The 25,520-nt window shown below is 33.4% G+C and overlaps 1 protein-coding gene and 1 long non-coding RNA gene across 4 annotated transcripts in view; one reads left to right on the top strand and one right to left on the bottom strand.

The window, feature by feature from the left end:
* LOC148313444 (uncharacterized) overlaps positions 1–25,520 on the top strand; it is a 79,235-nt gene that overhangs the window by 13,710 nt on the left and 40,005 nt on the right. For all 3 annotated transcript variants that reach the window (XM_088262118.1, XM_088262107.1, XM_088262128.1), the window contains exons 2-4: positions 5,720–5,766; positions 7,681–8,374; positions 9,828–10,367. In XM_088262118.1, coding sequence (XP_088118244.1) covers positions 7,793–8,374; positions 9,828–10,367 — 1,122 coding nt within the window. In that variant the 5' untranslated portion in view covers positions 5,720–5,766; positions 7,681–7,792. The remainder of the gene's footprint in view (positions 1–5,719; positions 5,767–7,680; positions 8,375–9,827; positions 10,368–25,520) is intronic.
* Positions 2,190–3,296, bottom strand: LOC148313445 (uncharacterized). Its single transcript, XR_015837769.1, has 2 exons — positions 3,229–3,296; positions 2,190–3,000 (listed from the first exon to the last, which is right to left on the bottom strand). It is a non-coding gene; the product is annotated as an uncharacterized LOC148313445 (long non-coding RNA).

Below are 25,520 nucleotides of genomic sequence, written 5' to 3'. Positions count from 1 at the left end.
GGATGTGATTATTTCAAAAGTAGACAACACATATCGCTCACTCCTTTCAAGAACGTCATAAATCAAAAAACATGATTTTTCAGGAGAACGTTTTTAAAGCTTAAAAATATAATACAATATATTAAAAATAAATATAAAAAAAACCTGAAGGTTTTTTCTCCATTTGAAAAATATTTACTTTATTTAATAAAATAATTAAACAATATATTTTCTTCAAAATGCAAAAACAACACTTTCTGCCCTGTAGCGGGTAAATATTAATTGAAAAATATGCCTCTTTTGCTGGGATATAGTGCATTTTCTGTGCATTCCGAAAACATGCACAACTGAAAACATGCGCAACTGAAAATTGATGATTTTTTATTTATGACGTTCTTGAAAGGAGTGAGCGATATGTACTACATACATAACTCGTAATTACAAAAAAAAAATAATAACACAATTATTCAAATATTTTCACGATAAAAACGTCATGTTATGTCATACGTATCAGAGTTTAAACACAATGAAGTTTGTATTTCTGTAATTGACTTAAAGTCCACTTTACATCATTACATTTGTTCTCTCTCCTGTAAAGTAAACCCAATCGAAGCCGGCTTATTTATTACGTATTATTTTTATAGTTCCGATTACCAATGCTTTTTATGCGAAATTCTTGCATTCTTAAGTGATTTTTTTTCATCCATTTACGGTTGGTACGTTATTGTCCTGTGTTAACAGTACGCTGTGCGCCAAGTACATATTTACATAGCACTATTTGGCACTGCTTTAAAATATTTTGTTGTCTAGTTATTTTTTTACTCACTCGGGCCACATACCAATTCATATACTTATGTGAAATTTGTCTAACAGTATCCATAGTTAAATCAAAACTAAGGACAACATTTTGAGTGTGTCCAAATACTTGTTCACAAATCTGGATTATCTCCAATTAGAAGTTATTTTTTACATTAATTTTTGACATTTCAGCATAGGTGAAGAAGAATATGGAAGTCTGCACATTTACAGGGCTTACGACCGTCATAGGCTGGTTTAAATATACACTTTACACAGTGCAACATTCACCAATTCTACCCATGATTGACAACCATACTACTCAAATTATTGGAACTTGTAGATATATTGATTAATCTCGAAACATAGTCCTTGAATTCAATAGACTTCACCAGAGACATCTATGGTGGGATGAGGTTTTTTTTATTAAACAGAAACTCTTTCATGTGTAAGCTCCGAATCCTGGATTATATTTAGATAAGTACTTGAGAAACGCTTGAAAATATCATTTTATTTTTTTAAAGTTTATAAATTGACCATTAAATTTATTTCATAATTTTGAGTGTGTCTAAATACTTTTTCATAAATCTGGATTATCTCCAATTAGGAGTTATTTTTTTATACATTTTTTTGACATCTCAACATAGATGAAGAAGAATTTGGAAGTCGAGCATTTTCAGGGCTTATGACCGTTTCTTCATCTAGTGACATCAATCTATGGTGGGATGAGTTTTTTTATTAAACAGAAACTCTTTCATGTGTGAGCTCCGAATCCTGGATTGTATTCAGATAAGTACTTGAAAAACGCTAGAAAATATCATTTTATTTTTTTAAAGTTTATAAATTGACCAGTAAATTTATTTCAACATTTTGAGTGTGTCCAAATACTTTTTCATAAATCTGGATTATCTCCAATTACGAGTTATTTTTTTTTATTTGACATCTCAACATATATGAAGAAGAATATGGAAGTCGAGCATTTACAGGACTTAAGACCGTTTCTTCATCTATTTTTAGATGTAAAAAATCAAAACTAAGGAAATATTCAAATTATATACCCTGATTTGGAAAGGAAGTAATTTCAATAGTCAGGGACCTCTTTCCCATTTTTATACAAAATTGTTTAAAGTTTGTAGTAGTAGGCTATGTATAGGGTAGACTGGGTACGGTTGAAACAATTTTGCTTATATTGTCCATAGAATTGTTCTTAACAAGTCAAGCGATGATGAAGATGCATTAAATACAAGAGTGTGTTTCTGTCTACTAATGGGAATTATTATTTCAGTACCCGGTGTGTTATTTTTAGTGGCAGATCAAATTTAAAAAATATATCCGATTTGTTTCAACCGTCCCCATACCAGGGGCAGTTGAAACAGTGATTGGGGTCAGTTGAAACACACGCAAATAAATCAATATTTAATATTGTAAGACGTTTTATTCATTATTTATGTTTGTTTTATAAATAATTATGGCACCGCATGACAATATTAATCAGTCTACAGATATGTAATGAACAAAAACAACTAAAAACAATGGCATTTAAAAAAAAAAACAAATCGAACGAAAATAATCTGTGAATAAACTAAAAGGAAACACTTCTTTCATTTTGATTAGTCATAAATCAAGCGAAAATCTAGCTTTGGGATCATTCCGAGTCGCAATTGTGGCAAACATAGCTAAGACCACCTTTTGTGCAGTCTTCTTGAGTCCACAGTTTACAAGTGGTGCACTGTATCCACTTTTCACCGGATTTGCTCTCTGAATACAGTGACAGACAAACAAGACAATAGCACTCGTCCTCTTCTGATGATGATTCCTGTTGCGTATTATGATTATTTTTCCTTTAACGATCCTTCTACTTTTTCCTCCATCCAATCTTTTCTTAACTTACTTAGTTTTCATCCGTTTCAACCTTATTTCATGTTCCTTTCTTATCTCTTCTTTCTCTGTTTTTTTTTAGTAGCAAGTATTTTGCAAGCTCCTGCTCCTGCTCTTTATTAAAAACTTCGTTATGGGGTTCATATCCCATTTTCTTCTTCACCAGATGCATCTCGCTTTCGTATATATATAATGAGCGAACAGTGGTTTAATCCATGCTTCTCCGCCGCTTTTCGCAGTGAATCTCCTGCTTTAACCTCCTCATAAGCGTATGTATACCTCGACAAGTCGACCTCCCCTCTCGAAGCCTTTCTTGCGCGTACTCTCGGCATCAAGAAAACAGGAAAACTGAAAAAATATGTTGTTTCAACCGTACCCACAAAAAATGTATCAACCGTCCCCAACCCCTCCTTTAGGTGGAAAACAGAAAATAGTAATGTTAACAATAATGGCACATTAAAACTAATCACTATATCGTGTTCTACAAGCTTCATTTCAAACACGAAATCATACTCAATAATATCGTTTCAATAGAAACCGTAATAAAAGGAAAATTCTCGGAACAAAAATACTTACTTTTGGTTATCAAAATACAATAAGACCTCCTACAAGCAACTGCACCGTGCGGCGAGCGATGCAACACTGATATTAGTGTTTGAACTTGTTGTCCGCTTTGTTCGTCTCTTGGACCCTTCACCCTACCGCATACGGTTTGCAAGATATTTGCTCTGTTTCAACCGTCCTTTGTTTCAACCGTACCCAGTCTACCCTAATTAAAAATAAAATAAATTGGGGTGTCCGGTTCCTTATAAGAAGTCAAGTACGGTGCAGACTTAGAGAGCAGGTGCAGAGCAGTAAGGGCGATTTCCGACAACATACACGAGATAAATATGTTTTTTGTTTTAAGAAAACTACATAAATAACAGTTAGGTTAGAGTTAGTTAGGCCCTGTTGCTAATAAACAAAGTAACCTTCGTTCTGTGACTTCATAATATATTTTCGTAAAAAATATGCTTATCTAGCGGTTTCATTATCCTGTTTTGATTATATTTTCTTTGTATTTGCGGTCAATTATGTACTCGGTATATTTTATTCACTCTTGAATTTAATATAATAATCTAAGAATAACAAAAGTAAATACATTTACACGCACACACATACGCACGCGCACGCACGCACGCACACACGCACACACACACACACACACACACACACACACACACACACGTGTGTGTGTGTGTGCAATGTGCATCTATGCCCACACAATCAACCCGCGAGTTGTATGTATATATACACACGTTCTCGTACACCACATGGGTCATGTTGCGCGTGCATCTATGCCCACAAAATTAATCCGTGAGTTATGTGTATGTATGCGCACGTACTCGCACACCACATGGGTCATATTGTGTGTGCATTTTTGCCCACACAAAAAACCCGAGAGTTGTATGTATGTACTCGCACACTACATGGGTCATATTTTGTGTGCATCTATGCACACACTATCGACCCATGAGTTATATGTATACATGCATACGTACTCGTATACCACATGGGTCATATTATGTGAGTTCTACAAACGTCTCACGTGTTCCAACTATGTATACGTTATATATTCGCATACGTGCTCTTATACCAAATAATCATGTGTGTGAATTGACGATATTTTCTTGTATTTTCTAAATATATCTCGAATCTCTAGTGTAACATTTAAATGATAAAATTCACTTTGGTTTTATAAAAAAATAAAGCATTAAATTCTTAATAAATACAATTTGGCAATCTATGCGTTGGTTAATCAAAATAATCTTGACCTAGCTGAATTTATTCAGGCCGTCAAGACGGGTTGATATTATGTTTTGCAACTTTTCATGCATTTCTTTAAGTAAGCAGTTTAATGACCTTAGTAAGTAGGACACGATATGTTCGAAATTTGGACCTTAATCCTGAGTGGTTTTCCTTTATGTAGCGTTCGCGACTAGCGGCGAGCTCTGATCGTCGCTCTATCATTGGAGGCTCAAGTCCAAATAATAATCATAAACTTGGATTCACAATGGACCGTAGCAAAGATGGAGTTGTATCGTTGTAAAATTGTATAATAGCAATTAGGAACATATTTTATCTTGTACTTTTCTATTTTTAAACTTTGTACCGCATGCGAAGGTGTCGAAAGCCAACGGATCGATTTCCAATAGAATATTTTTCAGGTGCCTACTTTATTTAAGGACCGAATATCTTTAACTTTTATTAATTAATAGAAAAATATTATTGATTTTAGCACCATATGAAGGGGATATTCGCAAACACAATTCATTCCAATTTTTTTTCTTTCACCGTTTCTTTTTATTATTTTTATTTTTATTTGTTTATTATTTTTAATTTCATTTTATAAAAAAATGTTGTAAAACATATATGGCTGACAAAGTATTGCACCCACCACTTAGTCAAGCTGGAATAAAGATTTATTATTATTATTCCACCGTAGACCACCGTTTTAGTTATTATTCAGACCTGAAGATAGAAGCTTAGCTACCGAAACTAGTAGTCATATACAAACTCAAGTGGTAAAAAAACAATTGCTTAATTTAATAATTTTAACATGTCTTACCACAAAGTAAATGACGAAACAATAAATAAAATATACTTAAGTATATAGAAGTAATATTCTGATAGTTTTTTTAAGTCCTTTCCTTTTAAAAATTCTTTTCTTTTCTAAACCATATAATTATTGCGAAGAGAAACTTATTTTTTCAATGTTAAAATGGTATTTTAAAAATAAAATAAATTACGTAAAATGTATGTTACCTGGATTTAGAGAAAATTAAGTTACGTTTTAACGAATACTGGGCCTTAATAGAGAAGAGTATTGTAAGAAAATATTTATCGTTTTCGGAATATTTTTTAATCAGTTTTAATCATTATTCTTGCCATCCAATTCCAGATTAATACAATTAATTTGGAGTTTGCAGTATTTAGTTTTCATATACTCATTTGTTTCATGGATATATCATGGATATTAATATGTATTAAATTTATTTGTTTTTTTCATAAATGTTTTTTTTTTCAGGTTCAAATATTTCATTCGGTGGATTTTCCTTTGGATCATTTAGGATGGTAAGTTAAAAAAAATATATATATGCATTTATATTTATTATCCTCATTACATCTAGTCATTTTAACCCTAGAAAACCAAACTATATTTGAAGATACAATGCCATTTGTGGATCGCACAATATTGACATAATGTGTAGTAGCTGTGCGGAATAGTGATTTATTGTTAAATGTCTCTTACATTCATTCCTAATAAACCAAACTTATGTGCCATGTAACCGGTTTCTATTTTTAATAAATACTTTTGATAAGTTTCACGTTTGTAATTGCGTAGTGCGCCCGACGACTGTTCAGTTATTAAGGGTTAAAAATTCAAATCCTCAAATACATAATTTACATAGATGTATTTTATAATGTTATATTAAGATGTTATATATTATATATAGTATCTATAATATGATAGTAAAAATATTGCGATACTATAAAATTTTATTAGTCTTAAAAAAACACGTATTGTTTTATTATAGTATATATCCTGTCTGATAAGGTTTTGATATAAATCTTAATTCATATTTATTGAAATTGTGAGATACGTTTTCCTTGAAAAATTTTATGAAATAAAAAACAACACGTTCTACTGTATTTTTTGTCTATTAAAATTAATAAAATTAGCCATATTAAGAAATAGTATTTTATGTATTCAGAAATATCAAATCACGTGGGTGAATCAATTATAATCTGGATGGTAAAAGTGTTTTGACTCCGTCATCAAATCGAGCTATCATTGCAGGCTCATTTTAAATATTTATTACGAAAAAGATTCGAATTGCCCGTCAGAGAATTTTATCTGTCGTGACAATGGCCGCTGTCTGGCGACAATCTTTCACTATACACCACCGGAACGCTCACTAATGTCTAACCGGCTCTCTTTGCTATTATCACACGCTATTACCTATCTGCCCCATAGTGTAGTCCGCCTCCATAGTGTAGTGGTTGGCGCGTTAGGCTACCATGCTGGAGGTCCCGGGTTCGATTCCCAAGAGGGTCAAAATGAATATTAGTGATTTTTCAGTCTAATATTTATTTAATATGATCCTGGACTGGTACCTGAAGCGGAAGGCTGATCACCTTTCCTTCGTGTATTTAACGATCAAGATAACACTGCTTCTATACGAGGCAGTGCCCTATGCACCATTGGGATGCGGATAAGGGTTAGAAGATTACCACAACTTGATTCCTATTTTTTTTAAAACACAAGTCACTCTAAAGTGTACAAGAATTTTACATACTATACTCCAAATGTTTGTTTTTTGTTTCAATAAATTATAAAGAAAAAGGGTTATATTTTATTTCACCCTAATAGTTCAAATTGTATTAAATGTGTTGCACGACTAAACCCACTTACAAAATAGTACGCTCTTTTTACTATGGTAAACAATATTTCTCATAAAAAAGGGTATTTACTTAATGATTTGGTCTTACGGATAGTAGGGCAGGGCAATACAAGGTAGTTTTTTTAAATTTTTTTATTTGGGAATTTTACAGAATACAAGTTACATAAATCATGTCATTCACATATACGAGTTACACAAGTACTTGTACTATTCCAGTTACAAAATACCACATTTGTAAATTTGTGAAAATACCCGAAAGAGGGATGGAAGGTAGGAAAAGGGAAAGATCAAAGCTCAAGTCAAAGACGAATTGTATGAAATAAGGGACACACCACGGTATAAATGGCGAGTTTTAATGTAGCGCTGACAATTACGAGTAGAACATACACAAACACAGTCAAAATCCACATATTCATCGTTGACCAATATAGGTGAACGATAAATATAGGAACTCTGTTTAGAGTTTGTTCGTGGGAAGCGTTAAGGTGTCATTTATCCTGGTGATCCGCCTTGGAACTCGTTCCTAATATAATGTAATAGTGAATGGTAATATAATACATGGACGCTCGCGATTGCGTTTCAGGCGTTTCCGCCGCCTCCGTCCCTGCCCGCCTCCCTCGGCACGCTGCAGCAGCAGGCCCAGCCCCGGCCCGTGAGCAGCCGGCCCGTCTCCTCGGCCGTGGCCAGCCGCCGCCATGAAGCGGACAGACGCGCGCGCGGCCTCGCCCGCTGCCTCTGACTCCCCCGACTCCGCCGCTCGTCCGCCGCTCCACCGGCGCTCGCTCGACTTCCCGCAGCGCAAAATATTCGACGCGCACTGTGTGCTCGACAAAGTTAAAAAGTCTTACTCCTTCGACCAGCGATGTGACGGCGACATCGTAGCCAAAATCGTAGAGGATCGGTTCGCGAGCGCGATCGCTAGGAAAGATCGCGAGATATTCAAACTCCGCGCGAAGCCCGCTCCGGCCGGCGAGACCGCGTGTTCCGCGGAAAGTGACAAGAAGCGCCGTTCGGGGATCAAGTTATTCTCGGGGCTCAAGTCCAGGCTTCGAGCGTCGGACTCGTCCCGGGAGAGCGAACCCGCGCCCGTGCAGCTGCGCCAGCGCGCCGGGCCCTCGGGAGCGCGGGGCGCGCGCTGCCGCAGCTCGCCGCCGGGGGGCTGGGCGCCGCCATGGGCGGCTGAGCGCGCCGGGGGCAGACTGTGCCGCACTTGGTACGCGGGATACGGCACCCTCGCGGAGGACGAACATTTCCCCACCGACAAAACCCTGACTGATGTGAGTATCGATCCCATTTGCTTAAACATTATATTATTATTTTTTATTTATTTCATTTATTTTTCAAATACACATGCTTTTACGAGGCCTGTTCATTCATCAGAATCGCAGAACGAGCTGATGGCCATTCCGAAAAGCGCATTCCAGAAGTGCTTCGAGGATTGGAAGAAGTGTATTATATCTGAGGGGGATATCGTTGAAGGGGAGAAAATGGATACTGATGTATAAATATCTAAATACTTAAAAAAAACGAAATTCACATTTTCTTTTGAACAAACCTCGTAATGTTAATTATCTGTATTTTTACTCTTTAGGCCTCATATCTCATAGCCTGTGTTGAGCCGAAATACTTTTTTTTTGTTTTTGCACGAGATAATAACATTGTGTTATTTTAAAAAATATATTTGACAGTTTCTCGATTTAATTACAGTTTACCTAAGTCGTAAATTAGTACTAGTAGTAAATCAGATATGTTGAGAAAACGTCTGCAAGTTGGTAAGCAGTTCGCGATACTCTTATTCCTCGTCAACGGGCGTCCTCTGGCGTTTGTTCCCTCTATTATCAGGAGCATGAAACCCTCCTGTCGCAACATTTGTCCGATCCATTTGGCGCGTCTCATCGAGATAGTCGCCAGTAGGTGCCTTCTTTCTCCGATTATTCGTAGTATCTCGTCGATCGTGATGTGGTCTCTCTGGGATATCCCTAGTATTCTTCTATAGGTCCACATCTCGAACGCATTCAGCTTTTCCTTATTCTATTTTAATATGCATAATTCTCTCCTTACCATTCTTCTTTTTCTCTTTCTAAAGTTTATTTTTGGTATAAATGTCAGTCCATAATAAAAAAAATTAATGACCTGATGATGGAATGATTATTCCCAAACCGGTAGTCACGAAATAGTGTTTATCAAAGTGGTATTACACAATGTGAACGATGAATGATAAGGAGAGTGTTATATCCTTATTCTATTTCAGATAAGCACTTTTTTTTGTTATCTACCTTAGATAACAAACAAAAATCTCGGTGCCAGGTCTGGACTAGGACCGTATTAATTGATTTCCACGAAATTGATTTACCACGAACAACATACGCCAATCGCATCTGTGCACTTGTGCACCGGTGCATTGTAGCGGAGGAGCTGTATCTCATATTTTCTCTTTGATGGCCTTCCTTAGCCTGGTGTAAACCATTAGACTCGGTTCTTTCCACGCTTTGAAAGCGTCATAAGGGTGAGGCCCCGTTAGTGTAATGCGCTGCGTTGCGTCGTTGCAGCGCCATTTACGTCTTCTTAATTCCATGCCTAAATCCGTGAATCCAGATTCTGATCGCCTTGCAATCACACGATTAATAATCAAATTAACACCGCGTCGACCCTATGCGGTGGATGCTGCGACGACGCAACGCAGCGCATCGCACTGACGGGGCCTCACCCTAAGACGGTATCCTGTTGCAGAAAACGCCCGCATTGTCGACAGTGGCTGCCGCAGCCGGCAGCGCGAGCCCGGATGGCGGCGGCGGGGCGCGGCGGCGCGCGGAGGCGCGGAAGCGCGCGCGGCCGCTCGCCTCGCCGCGCCTGTCCGCCAGCGCGCTCAGCCTCAACGTGCTGCCGCGCCTGTCGGCCGCCGTCATCCCGCTGCGGCGCGGCGGGCTGGCGCGCTCGGCCGCCACGCTGCTGGAGGAGACGGGCGCGCCGCTGCTGCGCAAGTGCGAGACCATGGCGGCGCTGGGCGGCGCGGAGCCGCAGCGGCCCGTCAACCGGCTGCGCGTGTGCTCGCGCTGCTCCAGCCTGCTGTCGCTGGCGGCCGGCGGCTCGCGCTACTCGCTGGCCGCGTCCGGCTTCGTGGCCGTGCCCGGCGAGCCCCCCGAGCCCGCCGGGCCCGCCGAGCCCGCCGAGCCCGCCGAGCCCGCCCTGCTGTGCAAGCTCTGCCTGGAGGAGGTGCCCCGCCGGCACGCGAGCGCCATCCACCACTGCGGCTGCGCTTTCTGCACTAAGGTAACATCTCTTTCTAATAATTCATTTATTTATTTTATATCATATAAATGTACATACTTATAATTTATCTGCATTTTGGCATCTTAGACATAGCCTGTGTTGAGCCGGAATAAAATAATACATGGTATAAACATATTTTTACTTAGTAAATACTACTTTTTCTTGTAATCTATTGTGACACGTGTTTCGATGCATTCCGCATCATTTTCAAACACGGTATGTGAAGCCATGTATGAATTTTCGAGTTGTGTCCTTGGGACGTTGAAGTTTGAATAGGTAGGGGTAGGAGCGGTTTCTAATATTTATCTATTTTTTTTAATACACGCGTCACAATAGAGTTTAAGAAAAAGTGGTGTTTACTAAATAAAACTTTATTTAAAAATGGATAGATACCTACAACAAAGTGACTGCAAAATTAATTAATTAAAATATTTATTCATCTTAGGCATTGTCATGACAAAAATTACTTTTAAAAAACGCTATTCTACATATTTAACAAAAATCTTCTCGCTAGTGATTTGATTTGACGACATCATTCTCCAAAAATGAGTTATTCGTTTGCATTTAACAATTTGAGCACAAAGAGTATTGTAAAACAATGCTTATATGCTAATATTGCTGGTTCTTTTCTATATTAGGTGATCAAAACACTTTGTTAAAAAATCTGTGTTTAAAAAAGTTGGTTGTGTGAAAAATCTCGCAAACGTCTTTGATCAAAACACCAACATTTTGTACGTACTTCGCAATTAGCTTGTTCCCAAGTCGGCTGTCCAAACTTAAAACACAGTAAGGGACATTTTTTGTTGTACGTTTTTTTCGCATTTTTGGACTAAGTAGAATCTACTTACTCCAAAAATGCAAAAAAATGAACTACAACAAAATGTCCTTTACTGTGTTTTGAGTTTGGACAGCCGAAGTCGTCATCCCTTTTCTCTATTTCTACTGCCCGCACCTGTTGCTATTGATAAACCAGTACATATTAAAATTTAAATAATGCGACATGATCCTGGTTATAAAAGTTGTTAATGATCGTTTCTATACCGATACCGTTGGGCAAACAATATGGCTGCTATGTTGTTTTTCAGTGGTGATTCACGGAAAATCGTGGTTTGAGTAATTATTTATCAGCGTACCGAGTTGTTTGCTCGCGGGAATCGCAGAGCGTCTTGTGACTAGATTCCACGATGGGATGAGTTAGACAAATTTACCAACTTACGTATTTGGTGATTATGGCAGCCTGTTTTGTTTTATTTTCATATCGCTCGGTAGCTGGTAGAAGGTCGCTAGAGGAATATTTTACGCATCCTAGAGATAATCAATATCATTGATCGGTTTTGCATTATAGCAATATACTTTTACCAAAATATATTTTTACATAATTTTTTGACATCTCAACATAGATGAAGAAGAATACAGGGTATTAACAGAGCTTACGGCCGACATAGGCTGGTTTAAGTGATCACTTTACACCAATTCTACTCACGATTGACAACCACACTACTCAAATTCTTGAAACTTCTAGATATACTCGTATTGATCAAACTCGAAACACAGTGTGCGAGACTTCACCTAGGATATCTATGGTGGAATGAGGGAAGCTCAAACACTCGCAAAATGTTGTAAAAAATATTTTAGGCAAAACCATATCGTCTGTTGTAAGTATACCCATCCTGATAAAATTATTGAAGCTCGTTTTTTTCCTCATAAACTACATACATTAAACTAAGGCGATCTGTTTTATCCTCTTAAATTCACCTAGGAATAGATCTCGGGAAATTGTAGTGCGGCCAGTTTTTGTTTCACTCTGAATAAACTTAAACTGATTAAATCAATTAGAAAATTTATGTTTTAGGCTTGTCAATCGTGGGTAGAATGGTAAATGTTCTTAATTTTGACCTTTGTCCGCACCAAAATGGTGCATAGAGCACCGTATCAGATCTATGTAGTGTCAGCTTGATCTTCCGCTACTTGAAAGCAGGGTGATCAGTCCCACGCTCCAGATTTTTAAATAAAGGAGTTAGATATTTTTAATGGGATGCAGATGACCTAAATGAAGAACCAACTTTGAAGGACATTACTGCTATTTGGAAAGAAAATGAGGGTGGAATAGTAGGTACTGTATGAGTATAAAAGGAGTATAGCAGTAATAGCAAGGGCACTGTTACTTGCTTGTGTAAGTTTTACACTGTCAATATGCACAAGTTCCTTGAAATAATTATATTCAATATAAAGTGATAACTTATACCAGGCAATGACATATCGTAAGCCATGTAAGTACTTAGACTTCCGTATTTTCATCTCAATCAGAAAATGTGTATGTTGAGATATCAACAAATATTCTACCGTTGTTTAAAAGATATTTGAATGGTGATATAAGAAGGAATGAAAGGCTGAAATAAGCATTATCGATAACATTATAAAAGGTGTGTAGATATAGTTTAGGCATATGAATAGAATAAGTGAAGAAAGGATAGTATAACAAATTTATCAAGCGAATGTGGTTGGTAATAGAAGCACAGGAAGGCCGAGGAAAACTTGCCACGATCAAGTACATATAACAAATGACCAGACCAATTGAAAATAAATCTTTCTCGAATTTATTTTGCACTTGGCGAAAATCGAACCCGCAACGCCAGTTTCGCAGCTGAGCGTCTACCCAACTACGCCACAGCGCCTGTCAAGTTAGTTTATGTTCAACCGTAATTGATGTTTTTCAGATAACAAGTTTGTAAACAACATACAAATTGTGTCCTGGTAGTCAGGGGATTAAAATATTGAATGATATATTGAGAAAAAAACAAATGACGCGGTTTATACACTGCGGCCTTACCTCCGCGAAATATGTATATTTTTTCGTTTCGTTTTTGCATCGTGATCTTTCATGAATCTTTTTGTTGTTGTCGACAATCAAGTTTATACGTTATCGACTGTAGATACAGTATATTCGCCCAGTAGCTAGGTATGAGAATACAGTAAACCTTCCTATAACGTTGAAATAGGTTCCGCGTTATCAAGTAGAACGTTATAGAGTGTTAAAACCCTTAGCACTCGAATACCGCCATAGAAGCGGCGTGCCTGGTTTTGCCGTATTACTCAAGTGCCGCTGCTATGGCGCCAAGAAAATAAAGCCCTAATACTCAATATTTTTAATGTGTGTTTATTTTCTTTTTAATACAATTAAACCAGAATCATATAAGTACAATTAAATACTAATAAGTCTCGGAATTCAATTGAGTACGCGTATGCACATACCAAATAACTTTCGAGTGCAAAGGGTTAATATTTTTACATTTACATTAAGTAACGGTAATGACTTGACCGAATGTACGGACCTACTGCGTTATACGGGGGACCATCATTATAGAAATCTGCACACGTTATAGGGGAAAACCTTATACGAGTGTACGTTATAGGGGGGGTTACTGTATTACGTGCTCGCCAGGGTTCCAGGACCGGCGCGCGGAGGGCGCTCAATGTCAGCGCGGATGGCGTCATGTCGGCAGAATGATAATTTACATTTCAAATGTTGTCGGAAGACATTACACTATGGTCACTGTTTATATTAGCTAGCTTCTTATTCAAAGTGGATTATTTCTTGATAATATCATTTTTATTATTTTATTCACACTGTTGAATTGTAATTTACCATTGTGAAAATATCAACGACCATATCAGAATATACTAAATCGTTTGACTACAAATCGCATCGATTACATTGACAGTGCGAAATGGTCAACAAATTGAGTTCTTTTTCCTTCAAAAATCTAAATATCCGAGTCAGTGTCCGAATCAACAAATGATTCGTTCGTAAGATCGGACCAACGGGTCAGCTTTCGTGATAGAGGTTTAATTTTAATTGTGTCCCCTACTTTCAAAATCCGCCAGATCCATGTAAGTCGATTTTCCAAAAAATGCAAAATTATCCAAGTAACAATTATGTTCAAAAGATTTGTCTATTTTTAGATAAACTATTATGAAATAGAGTAAGGTTACATTTTTTAAAGATTTTAATTCAGTATTAAAAAAAAAACACGAGACACAAACCGATAATGACGTCATCTTAATTTTTGACCTATCCCCGCTCTCTGATTGGCCGATATGGGTCAGAAGGCAAGTTCCATTATTATAGCGGAATTTGAAATACAACGCTGTTTTTAAGTATCTTCAACAGGGTTTTCAAGTAAACAAATATTTTAAAGAATAAAACCCACAATTGGCATTCCGATAGAGTATATATTTTTAAATCTTATAAAATTGGATCTGGCGGATTTTGAAAGTAGGCGACACAATTGAGGTCCGGTCACTCAATCAGAGTATAGTTAGGCCTGTTAGTTTTGTTTTTTGCATTTCACTATTTAATATAACAGTACAAGTGCAAAAATATTTTATTATAATATTAATACAAAAAAACGATCCCACAAAGGCATGGCCTGTGTGTGGGTAAACATTTTATTTTAGGTTATAATAATGGATACTGGAAAGAATACAATGGATATCAAAAATATAAAGACATTTAAAGTTCTAATATACAAATATTTGATCTTAACAGAAAAAAAAACAAAAGAGAAAATGAAAATAAGTTAACTACAAGTATATTAAGTTATAAATTTAAGTAAGAAGTTACTTAGATATGTTTTTTTAATACGTTTTTTTTTTACAAAATTGAAACAAATTTAAATATTTAGTTTCTATCATATAGTTTTTATGGAATGAATAATCATTCCATAAATTCAATTCAAATTCCATAAAATCATTGTGAATTATAGACTATAATGGAATACAGAGGACGTTAAGATAGTATCCCTTAATTGTAAAAATATCGCCATTCCAAAGTATTATTTATTTATTTATTATTATTTTGAATATATTCAGTTATAATTCATTTTATGTTAAATAAATATGAATCTATTTTTCCCGACTGTTAAAAAATATTTTATTAAGTCGAAGAAAAAATTAAAATTATGTCGACTCGTGCAAAGAAATAGGTCTGATGTGTAATAGTAAAAAAATTCATTTTAATATTGAAAAATATATCTTTCCAGTTTTTTTTTTTCGATAACGAATATTAATAAAGCCCGGGGCCCTATTCCGAACGAAAGATAACGAGTTAACTTTTACTCAGTCGGTAAAAAATACTTTCTTTTTTGTAATTTTTTTTCTTGACAAAACAGATCGTTTACTGGTTTCAGAATACCGAAGTCGCTACAAATGTAAGCACTGAAGTAAAATTCAAGTTGTTTACACTACGTTGATAACGTTCTATCTTTTCTTCGCCATAAACCTCTGAGGCTTTGAACAATAATTAGCATAGGGTATCTCCTCGTCATCTCGCCTGAGAGCAAGTCAGTGTCTGTAGTAAACAAACATAATCCATCTAATTTACTATAATCACACTTAATATTCTTAAATACTCATTTAGTTCCAAATAAGACAATGGAAATATACTCGTCTGACCCAGAAATGGAAATATTCCTGCCTTTTAAATTTTTAATTCTATGGTAAATATCGCTTGTCTAACCAGGTCAATCTTTCGGAGCTAAGTTTTGTATTCATCTATATAAATAAATATGTAAAATATGTAACTATGTAATCGTTAGAAATTTTGACACAATATTGCATTTTAATAGGCGCGTTTTAATATCTGTGTAAAAAATGTGTAAGTAAACATGTAAACGATGACATTTAAAAATATGTTTTTTTTTAATACTTTTTTACCGCAATAGCAGCGCCATCTATTGAATGTAACAGCAACACGCGAAATACTCAACATTGCTCATGTCGGACAGCTCGCTTCTTGACATCTGCTGTCACTTAGATTTTTCGTTGTTTTTGATAGATTTTTAATATTTTCCTTCACAAGCATTGTGAATAGATACATATCAGATATGTATTAGATTTAAGTTTTAAACTGAAGTTTCTTGGTGAAACTGCATTTTATGTAATAAAATAACAACTATTTTTTTTTCAAATTTGATTATATTTGACCTGTGACCGTCATCAGACCGATGATATCGGTAACGACGAAATCCGGTCACTGGTCAAATAAAAAAAGTGGAAAAAACTATACTATTGTTGTTTTATTATATTAGATGTATGTCCTTTTTTTTCTTTTCCGTTTATCCAGACTGAGCCACAACAACGCGTGGCTGGATACAGCTAGCAGGAAATTTTTTGTGATATAATATTGTATGCATGTATGTGGCCGTTCTAAGTGTTTGCGTCTTCATGATAACTATAATACTTGACCCGAGAATAATTAAAAGTACACTGACACAGAAAAAAAAGAAACGACACTGAAGTGTAACATATATTGGTGTTTTTTTAGAGGTATTGTTTTTAAACCTGCAACATTGTTTCTACAGACTGTCAATTTTACAGTCGACGGTTGATTTGTAGTCGGTACATTTTGCCATTTCACCATGAATATGCTGAATGACCATTATGGGCGTCGTAGGTTCGGTGAATGGGCCAAAAATAATATTCAGCTTGATCCTCTTTTTCAACGCAAAATTTTGTTCACCGATAAGGCACTTTTTTGGTTAAATGGCTATGTAAAACAAATAAGTAAATAAAGTCAAGGCTTGTGCATATAGGAGCAAAAAAGTGTGAGTGGTTAAAATATAAACGAATATTTTAATTTTGAAACTTTCAATCGATGGACACAAGGAAAATTAAAGGAATTGAAGGGGGGAGGTAGTAGATTTAAGGAAGGGGTGTTATGACAGACACGAGTAATAATATGCAATGAAACTCGTGGTGATGAAATTACTGAAAATGAGTTATTATTCGTACTTTATTATTGTTAAGATATCTAATTTTCATTTGAATGCTGTTTTCATCCACAAATTACTGCGGACAGTCACGTTTTGCCACCAGTATTGAGGCGAATACAAAATGAGTCGAACTCAGTTGCGACTTGAATTCCCTCTGTATATATTGAGTATACAAACTTGCGACATAAAACGTGATCCAGGACTACTTATTGGAAACATTCGTTCGAAGACTATTCCCGGTATTTTGTGTATCGTAAATAAAGTCGATAATTAAATGTTTTAGGAGTATGGATAATCCGGCAGCATTAATCAAAGACAAATATACCTACTCGTATATATAAATAACGAATAGACTAGGCTAGGTCATAGCTGTGATAAAGTACCAAAATATGTTTGAAAACATTAATCCTTGTTTTTTTCTTCATTTATTATTATTATTGTTTTTAATCCTCCTTGATCGCGACACAAAGATATTATATTTGAGTTTTGAACTGACGTTCCTTGGTGGAACTGCATTTTATATGTAAAAATATTTTTAATAGTTTTTTTATTAGTTTTATTACATAATTGTGGAATTGTTTAATTGGCTTTTTTTTAACGTAACTATTTTTTGTCAATGTAATGTAATGTTTATTATTGTTAATGTAACTAATGTTTTATTACATTTTTTTATATGTAAACTGTACAATTCCCGAATAAATAAAATAAATAAATAAGAAAATAAAATAAAATAAAATAAAATGACTGTATTGTCCTTTCACTTATTTCACATTTTCTTATCACTTTTATTTAATTTGTCCAGTAACCGGGTATTTGGCCAGTAAAATAAAATACAGAAAGCCATATAGTTGTTCCTTTATTATATGAATATGGATATGTTGAGAAAGTGACTTTTGTGATAAGGTATAGAGTGTAACTCAGGCTTATTGATGTTTCTATAAATGTTAATTGAAACAAACTTCAGTCAACTGTTAATCAAAATTGTTAACGTGACTTTTTCAACATAGACCCTGTTTTTAGGCGCCAGATTTTTTCCTGTAGTCACTACCCTGAACTTTAAAATAAAAAAAGCAACATGTTTTTTCTGTCACGTTTTAATGTTGATATTTAAAATTAACGTGCGTTAAGACGCCGTAGTCCAAAAATACGCGTAATTTTTGGCAATCTGCCAGACGTGGCATTATTTTAGATTCAAGCATAAATATAACTTTTATTCTGCATATTGAAGACCAATCAATACCCAGATGGAACTTGTCTAGTTACTTTAGTTAGCAATATGATATTGCACCGATGATATTGTGGATGCAATTATATTATCTATTTATCCCAAACCTTGGTGGTGTTGTGGTCCGACCTCTAAGCATTACAGGGATTACAGAATTATAGAGATTTTTCTCTCTCCAAACGATGGTGTTTTGCATCTTTTGACAATTTTTGTTTATCAATTTTTTAAACAACATTCTTTATAAAACATATTTAATTATTACATCGGTTTTTCAATTTAATATTTAAATAATACATATTCGTAGTGTTTAAATGTTTATTGGTTTATATATTTTTCCATTGACTTTTATTTTTATGACAACGAATTATCATGTCTTGTTTCCTCATCATGGTAGGTTCTATAAATAATTAAACGTAAACATAGTAAAATAATAAATTATCAGCTTGGTCTTAAATTTTTGCCTTACCTTCAACATATAGTACGTTTTAATTTCGGCCATAAAACAGCATTAAGGTCTTCCTTAAGAGTTGCGAATTATTTCGTTTTAATAAAATTATATCAATATTTTATTATAGTTCGACAGGAAATGTTGGTAATGGTAACCGACCGAAATTGTTATCTTGCCAAATTTCCGGTCAGACCGGAAGGCTCCTATCCAAAAACCAGGAGTCGAGCACTTGGCCTGCGGTATTGCTATGCTAGCTTAACTTTTTAGTCTTTAAAGTTTATTTTCAAACACCGTATGAAAATTATGCGGAATGCATCGAAGCACTTGTCACGATATATTTTAAGAAATAGTGGAATTTACCAAGTAAAACTTAAATTAAAATGCATATGTATTACTATAATTTGCCTAATCAATTAATGAAATTAAAGCATCATATTATACTTCAAAAATAATATTTAAAAAAAACAATTATTCATTGCACCTTACTTTTTACAAATAATCGTAAAATCTTAATAATTTGAAAAACGTTCAATTTAGTTTAAAACTAACTTTCAATTAGCTAATTTACTCGTTTGTTTGTGTACAGCAAAATAGAGCCAATAATTTATTGTACGTAATTGGTTTATGTAAATAATTGTATGCGGATATTTTACTCGTTTACATGTTCATCATTAGGTACTATACGCAATTTGAATTGATAAAATATTTTTACCACTACTTTTAGTACCTACATACATAGATTTTTTATTATTATTTACATTCTTTTGAATAGAGTCACCTTGAATTTATTATGTGCACTTTTCCTATGAAAAGAATATGTCTAAATACATATCGCTCACTCCTTTCAAGAACGTCATAAATCAAAAAACTTGATTTTTCAGGAGAACGTTTTTAATGTTTAAAAATATAATACAATATATTAAGAATAAATATCAAGCCACTTTTTGATCTTTTTACTGTGCAACAGATCTTTTAAGGTTAAACCTGAAGCGTTTTTCTCCATTTGAAAAATATTTAGTATAATTAAAAAAATTATTAAACAATACATTTTCCTCAAAATGCAAAAAACAACACTTTCTGCCCTATAGCGGGTAAATATTAAGTTAAAAATATGCCACTTTTGCTGGTATAAAGTACATTTTCTGGGCATTCCGAAAACACGCACAACTGGAAATTGACGATTTTTGATTTATGACGTTCTTGAAAGGAGTGAGCGATATGTCAAAATTTTTTTTAGATGATATTATTTTCTTCTTGTTTCCCTTGTTCCTTCGATCGGGATGTTTTATTATCGTGTGCCCGTCTGACTTAAGAGGATATTTGCAAACACAGAATTCATTCCACCGGACACCACCGGAGAGGTCAGATGCCTGTTCACGCCCTATTTTTTTTAAATGTATTATATATTAGATGTTTTAATAAAAATCCAATGACTTAAAACGTTGCCTGGTTTTAGAGAAAATTAAGTTACGACTGAACGAATACTGGGCCTTAATGTTTAATTGTAACGATTACAAAAATCATGGTCCACGTCGTTTTATCGAAATTTTGCGATCAGTATCACGCTATTATAATTTCTCAGAACGTATCCGTAACATTTTCGCGTAATTGCGTAAACGTATTTGAAATTTACCCAAAAAGGATTTAATCGAGGACATTTTTAGCTTGTTAACTCAAATAATATTTATAAATTTAGCCAACATTTGTGTGAGAGAGGGATTATAATTATATATTATAATGAGATGTTTGTATCGGTACGTTACTTTTCGCGTGTGCTTTAGCGCACATGTCGAAGACCGTTATTTGACCCAAGGTTGTTAGACATATTCAACAACAATCGACTATTCTGCATTTTTCTTCAAAAAATATATTCTTATAATTTTTTATTGAAACATTTATTTGTTTACTATATATAATAAAATAATATTTTTTAATGGAATCGAAAAAAAGTAAATAAATGATTACTCTAATATGTAGATATGTATTTTTTTAAATAATGTTATTAGTTGCCTCAGAAATTCTCTTTGCCTATTATGTATGTCCGCCTCCATAGTGTAATGGTGAGCACGCTCGGCTACCGCACAAGTTAACACTTCGTTTATATCATGCAGTGCCCTATGCACCATCGGGTGCGGATAAGGGTAGTATGTATGTACGTATTATGTACAATGATTAATTGCAAATTCAGTATGTACATATATCTTAAAAATGATAGTGAATGCGTATAATACATAAGAAATGAATACGGTTGATCCTTAAAAACAATACAATAAATAAGTATAATGATTTCAAAATCTTGTATCAATCAAGAATTGTCACATAGTTAATTTATTCGTCTTATTCGTCTTCTAAAAAAGATCCAAATAATAAATATAGTAACATATTTATTACGCACGATTTAGTACGATGTTACTTCACATTTAGACACTTTACATAAATTCTGATCAAATTAAAGTTTTGTCACGCGTTAATCTTGAATTGACTTAAAGTTTCGTGAAAGATTGCACAGGTAGGTACGGATGCAAATTATCTTTGAAAAAATCGTTTTGTTTTACGATGGCTTTTACGTTCCACGCGAGTTTTCTGGCGTTTGTATCTTGAGGCACTTAAATGAATTAGAAAAACGATGAGTGAAGATCGGTCTGATTTTTTTAATGTACTTTCCGTTTTAAGCGCCAATTTTAACATCGTTACCGAATACCGACATAAGCACGCTTACAGTTTACGATCCTTTTGTATTATCTTTATTATACTTATTCGCATACTGCAATAAAATATAAAAATAATATCAATATGTTTTTTTTTTTAATTTCAATCAGCTATACGAAGAAATAATTGCATATTTATAATTTCAGCGAAACTATAATGATTAGCAAACATCGGATCTTTTAATGCGTATTTTTCGTTTCATAGGTCACATTCATTCGATCCGTTGTTCAGGTGATAGATTCCATTAAATACGAGTAGGTGTTTTCTGTGATGTTCTAACTACAACAAATCTTTTAAATCTGGCTTATTCTTTTTTTTTCTTTGCCCAGATTGTATTCCACAAATGCTGTCTGGGTTTTACCTTTTAACAGGTAAAACCCAGACAGCATTTGTGTTTTCATTAAACATGTTTTCTATCTCTCTAGTTTTTCCTCAATTATCGTAGTAATGCCTTTAATAATACGGTGTAGAACCCTGTTTTGTATAACATGACAATGAGTTTTTATTTTATCCGTTCTAGTTTTTTTTAAATTTTTTTATCAAAGGTAGGCAAATTTATTCTAGAAACCTTTTAATATTTCGACGTGTATTTTTTTTTTGCTGTATTCTCTGACATCGTTTTAATTTCTATTAAAAATAGCCGGTATATAAATACGAAATCCCCAGGTTAAAGGTTGAATCACAAAAGATTCAAGGGAAGTGAGGGGTTAAGAACATTTTGAGTGTGAACAAATACTTGTTCACAAATCTGGATGAAAAATATTAAGTTTATTAAAAAAAAATAAACAATACTTTTTTCGAAAACATGCACGACTGAAAACCAACGATGTTTGATATATGACATTGATCATCCAATTTTGTTTTTTAATAACTTTTTAACTAAATAAAAATAAATAATTTTGAGTATTGGAAATCTTTATTTAGACCTACACATTTTTTGTAAAGTGAAAAGATGATATTAGTCAAGTGGCTGCCGCCAGTTTATCAATCTGTTTGTATACTGCAGCTATCTAGTTTACAAATGTCAACTATGATTGACGAACGACGCCATTTGTAAAAAATATAACACCTTCCGATAGGGTCATTTATTTTGTGACAACCTGTATTTATTTTATTCAACCGTGTTTGAATTTCCTGCGATTTTAAAACACGTTTCGGTTCTTGAAATAAAGCCAGCTTCCTTCAAAGCACCAGCTCAGCTGTTTGCTCTCTCCGACGTGCGACATTGTATCTTGTTATTGAATGTAGTTATTTTTACACGAGTTACTACGAGTCCACAAAATACTATTGGCGACCGAAACAGCCCATTTCGAACGGGAACACATTAGCGCTTATACCTTTAACACGATCGTTATACAAATAAAGTCGATCGCTATTATACTGTTACCAGTTAAGTCATGAACATGACCTGATTTTCAATCTTTTTTCACACCTGTATGCTCTATCAAACACGAATCTGAAAATGCCAAGGCTTGTCTGAAAATGGTATTACAAATGTATGTAATATACATGCAAAATATTGATATAGATTTTAAAAGAACAAAGGATTTTGTACTTGAGCCCCAATATACGATGAAAATACATTTTCTATAAACCCATATGACATTTGACGTATTTGAATTTTTGCTTAAAATACCGTTTTTGTTTTTCTTTTAAAAAGTGACACTTCGAAATAAATATGGCTTTGAAAAAAAAGAGTTATGGAAAGGTAAGGAATTAAAAAATAATAAAATAAAATATTTGACTTATAAATTCTACAAAAAAGTAAAATTCCAATGTACATGTATAATTATTCAATAGTAGCCCTGTAAATGTTCGGATTTTGTTAAGATGTCAAAAAATAATATCAAAAATAACTCCTAAAATTGAATATAATCGAGATTTGTATATATATATACACACATATATATATATATATATATATATATATATATATATATATATATATATATATATATATATATATATATATATATATATATATATATATATATATATGTATATATATATATATATATATATATATATATATATATATATATATATATATATATATATATATATATATATATATATATATATATATATATATATATATATATTTACATATATATTCAATCGTGCGCAGAAACATGACCGGCTTATAACGCATCCGTTTGCATACTTAGTCATCCAGATGTTACCCCTTAACAGTAATATTGGTCAATATGCCTTTCATTTTTTATAGATGAGAACGAAAAGTAAAATTAGGATATTTTTTTAAATGTAAGATATCGTTTCAACAATATTTCTGTAATATGATAAGCGTATTATATTACATTTCTCTTTGTGTTCATAATTATTAAAAGCGAGTGACGCCTAGCGCGTGATTGGAGTGTAAATATCTTACTCATCTCATTAAGTGCTCTGCGCAGACTTCAAATAAATATACTCGTACAAGCGAGTACGTGAATATCTAAAGGAGGAAGGTTTATGAGATGCACTAAAAGGAAAATCAACAAGACCAAGTTGTTTTTAAACCAACTTATGTGCCAAATTATAATCTCGTCGTTTTCGTTTTTTTATTGACCATTAAACTTTTGCCAATAAATAATTTATTGATGTCCTAAAAAAATATTTTTAGTAGTTTGGATCAATGGTTCGTGGATCATAAAAATCGGAATCGTTTAGAAGTGAGAAATACATTATCCAGAAAATATACAACATCATAATTTTCTCGTCTTTCTTTCTATGTTTCATACTTTTTATTAAGACTTCTAAAGTAGACTTACCTCAATCTTACTTTTTATTTCTACTACTACTACCATCACGCGTTTCTCCGCAGGGATAGGCAGAAATGATTGAACGCCACATTATTCTGTCCTGACATATACTCCTCGCCTCCTTTACATCCATACATCTAGTCATACATGCCCTCCGATTACGCAGACTAATGACACCACCAGATTTTAGGTTCTGATTTATCTGATCGTGCCAAGTCTTTTTCGGTCGTCCTCGTTCTGTTTTCCCGCTCACATTCGCCACACATATTTTCTTAGTCATTCTCTCGTTATCCATTCGCTCCACATGTCCATACCATCTTACTTTTTTTTTTATACATTTTATATACTATCATTACATTAATCCATAATCTTAGGCTGAGATCTCAGTCGTTCATACTCAGAACGCGAACGGCCGCGCTAGAGGTCCAGACATGTTTCCTTGCGCATTTTTAAAAGAATATTATTATATGTATACATATACATATATATATATATATATATATATATATATATATATATATATATATATATATATATATACATATATGTATATATATATATATATATATATATATATATATATATATATATATATAATATATATATATATATATATATATATATATATATATATTATATATATATATATATATATATATATATATATATATATATAAATATATTATATACATATATATATATATATATATATATATATATATATATATATATATATATATATATATATATATATATATATACATATATATATATATATATATGTATATATATATATATACATATATATATATATATATATATATATATATATATATATATATATATATATATATATATATATATATACATATATATATATATATATATATATATATATATATATTATATATATATATAAATATATATATATACATATATATATATATATACATATATATATATATATATATATATATATATATATATATATATATATATATATATATATATATATATATATATATATATATATATCTTTAAATATTTAAAATTACATACCGTTTGGTACTATAATAAATTATGTTGCTATTTTTACTTATGTAAAGTAGATTTTTCTTATATATTTTTTGAAATTGGTGTATCTTGGTAAGGGACAAAAACACATATAAGCACCTTCCTGTTACCAACCTCATCGATGACGATGTAGGTAACGTCGAAACCCGGTCTCTGGAAAAA

The sequence above is a fragment of the Brachycentrus maculatus genome, unplaced genomic scaffold (assembly GCF_059751285.1).
Source record: "Brachycentrus maculatus isolate JH-2025_06_01 unplaced genomic scaffold, ASM5975128v1 h1tg000011l, whole genome shotgun sequence".
NCBI lineage: Eukaryota > Metazoa > Arthropoda > Insecta > Trichoptera > Brachycentridae > Brachycentrus > Brachycentrus maculatus.
Note: the sequence above shows the minus strand (reverse complement) of the source record. Positions and strands in the feature narration are given on the sequence as shown.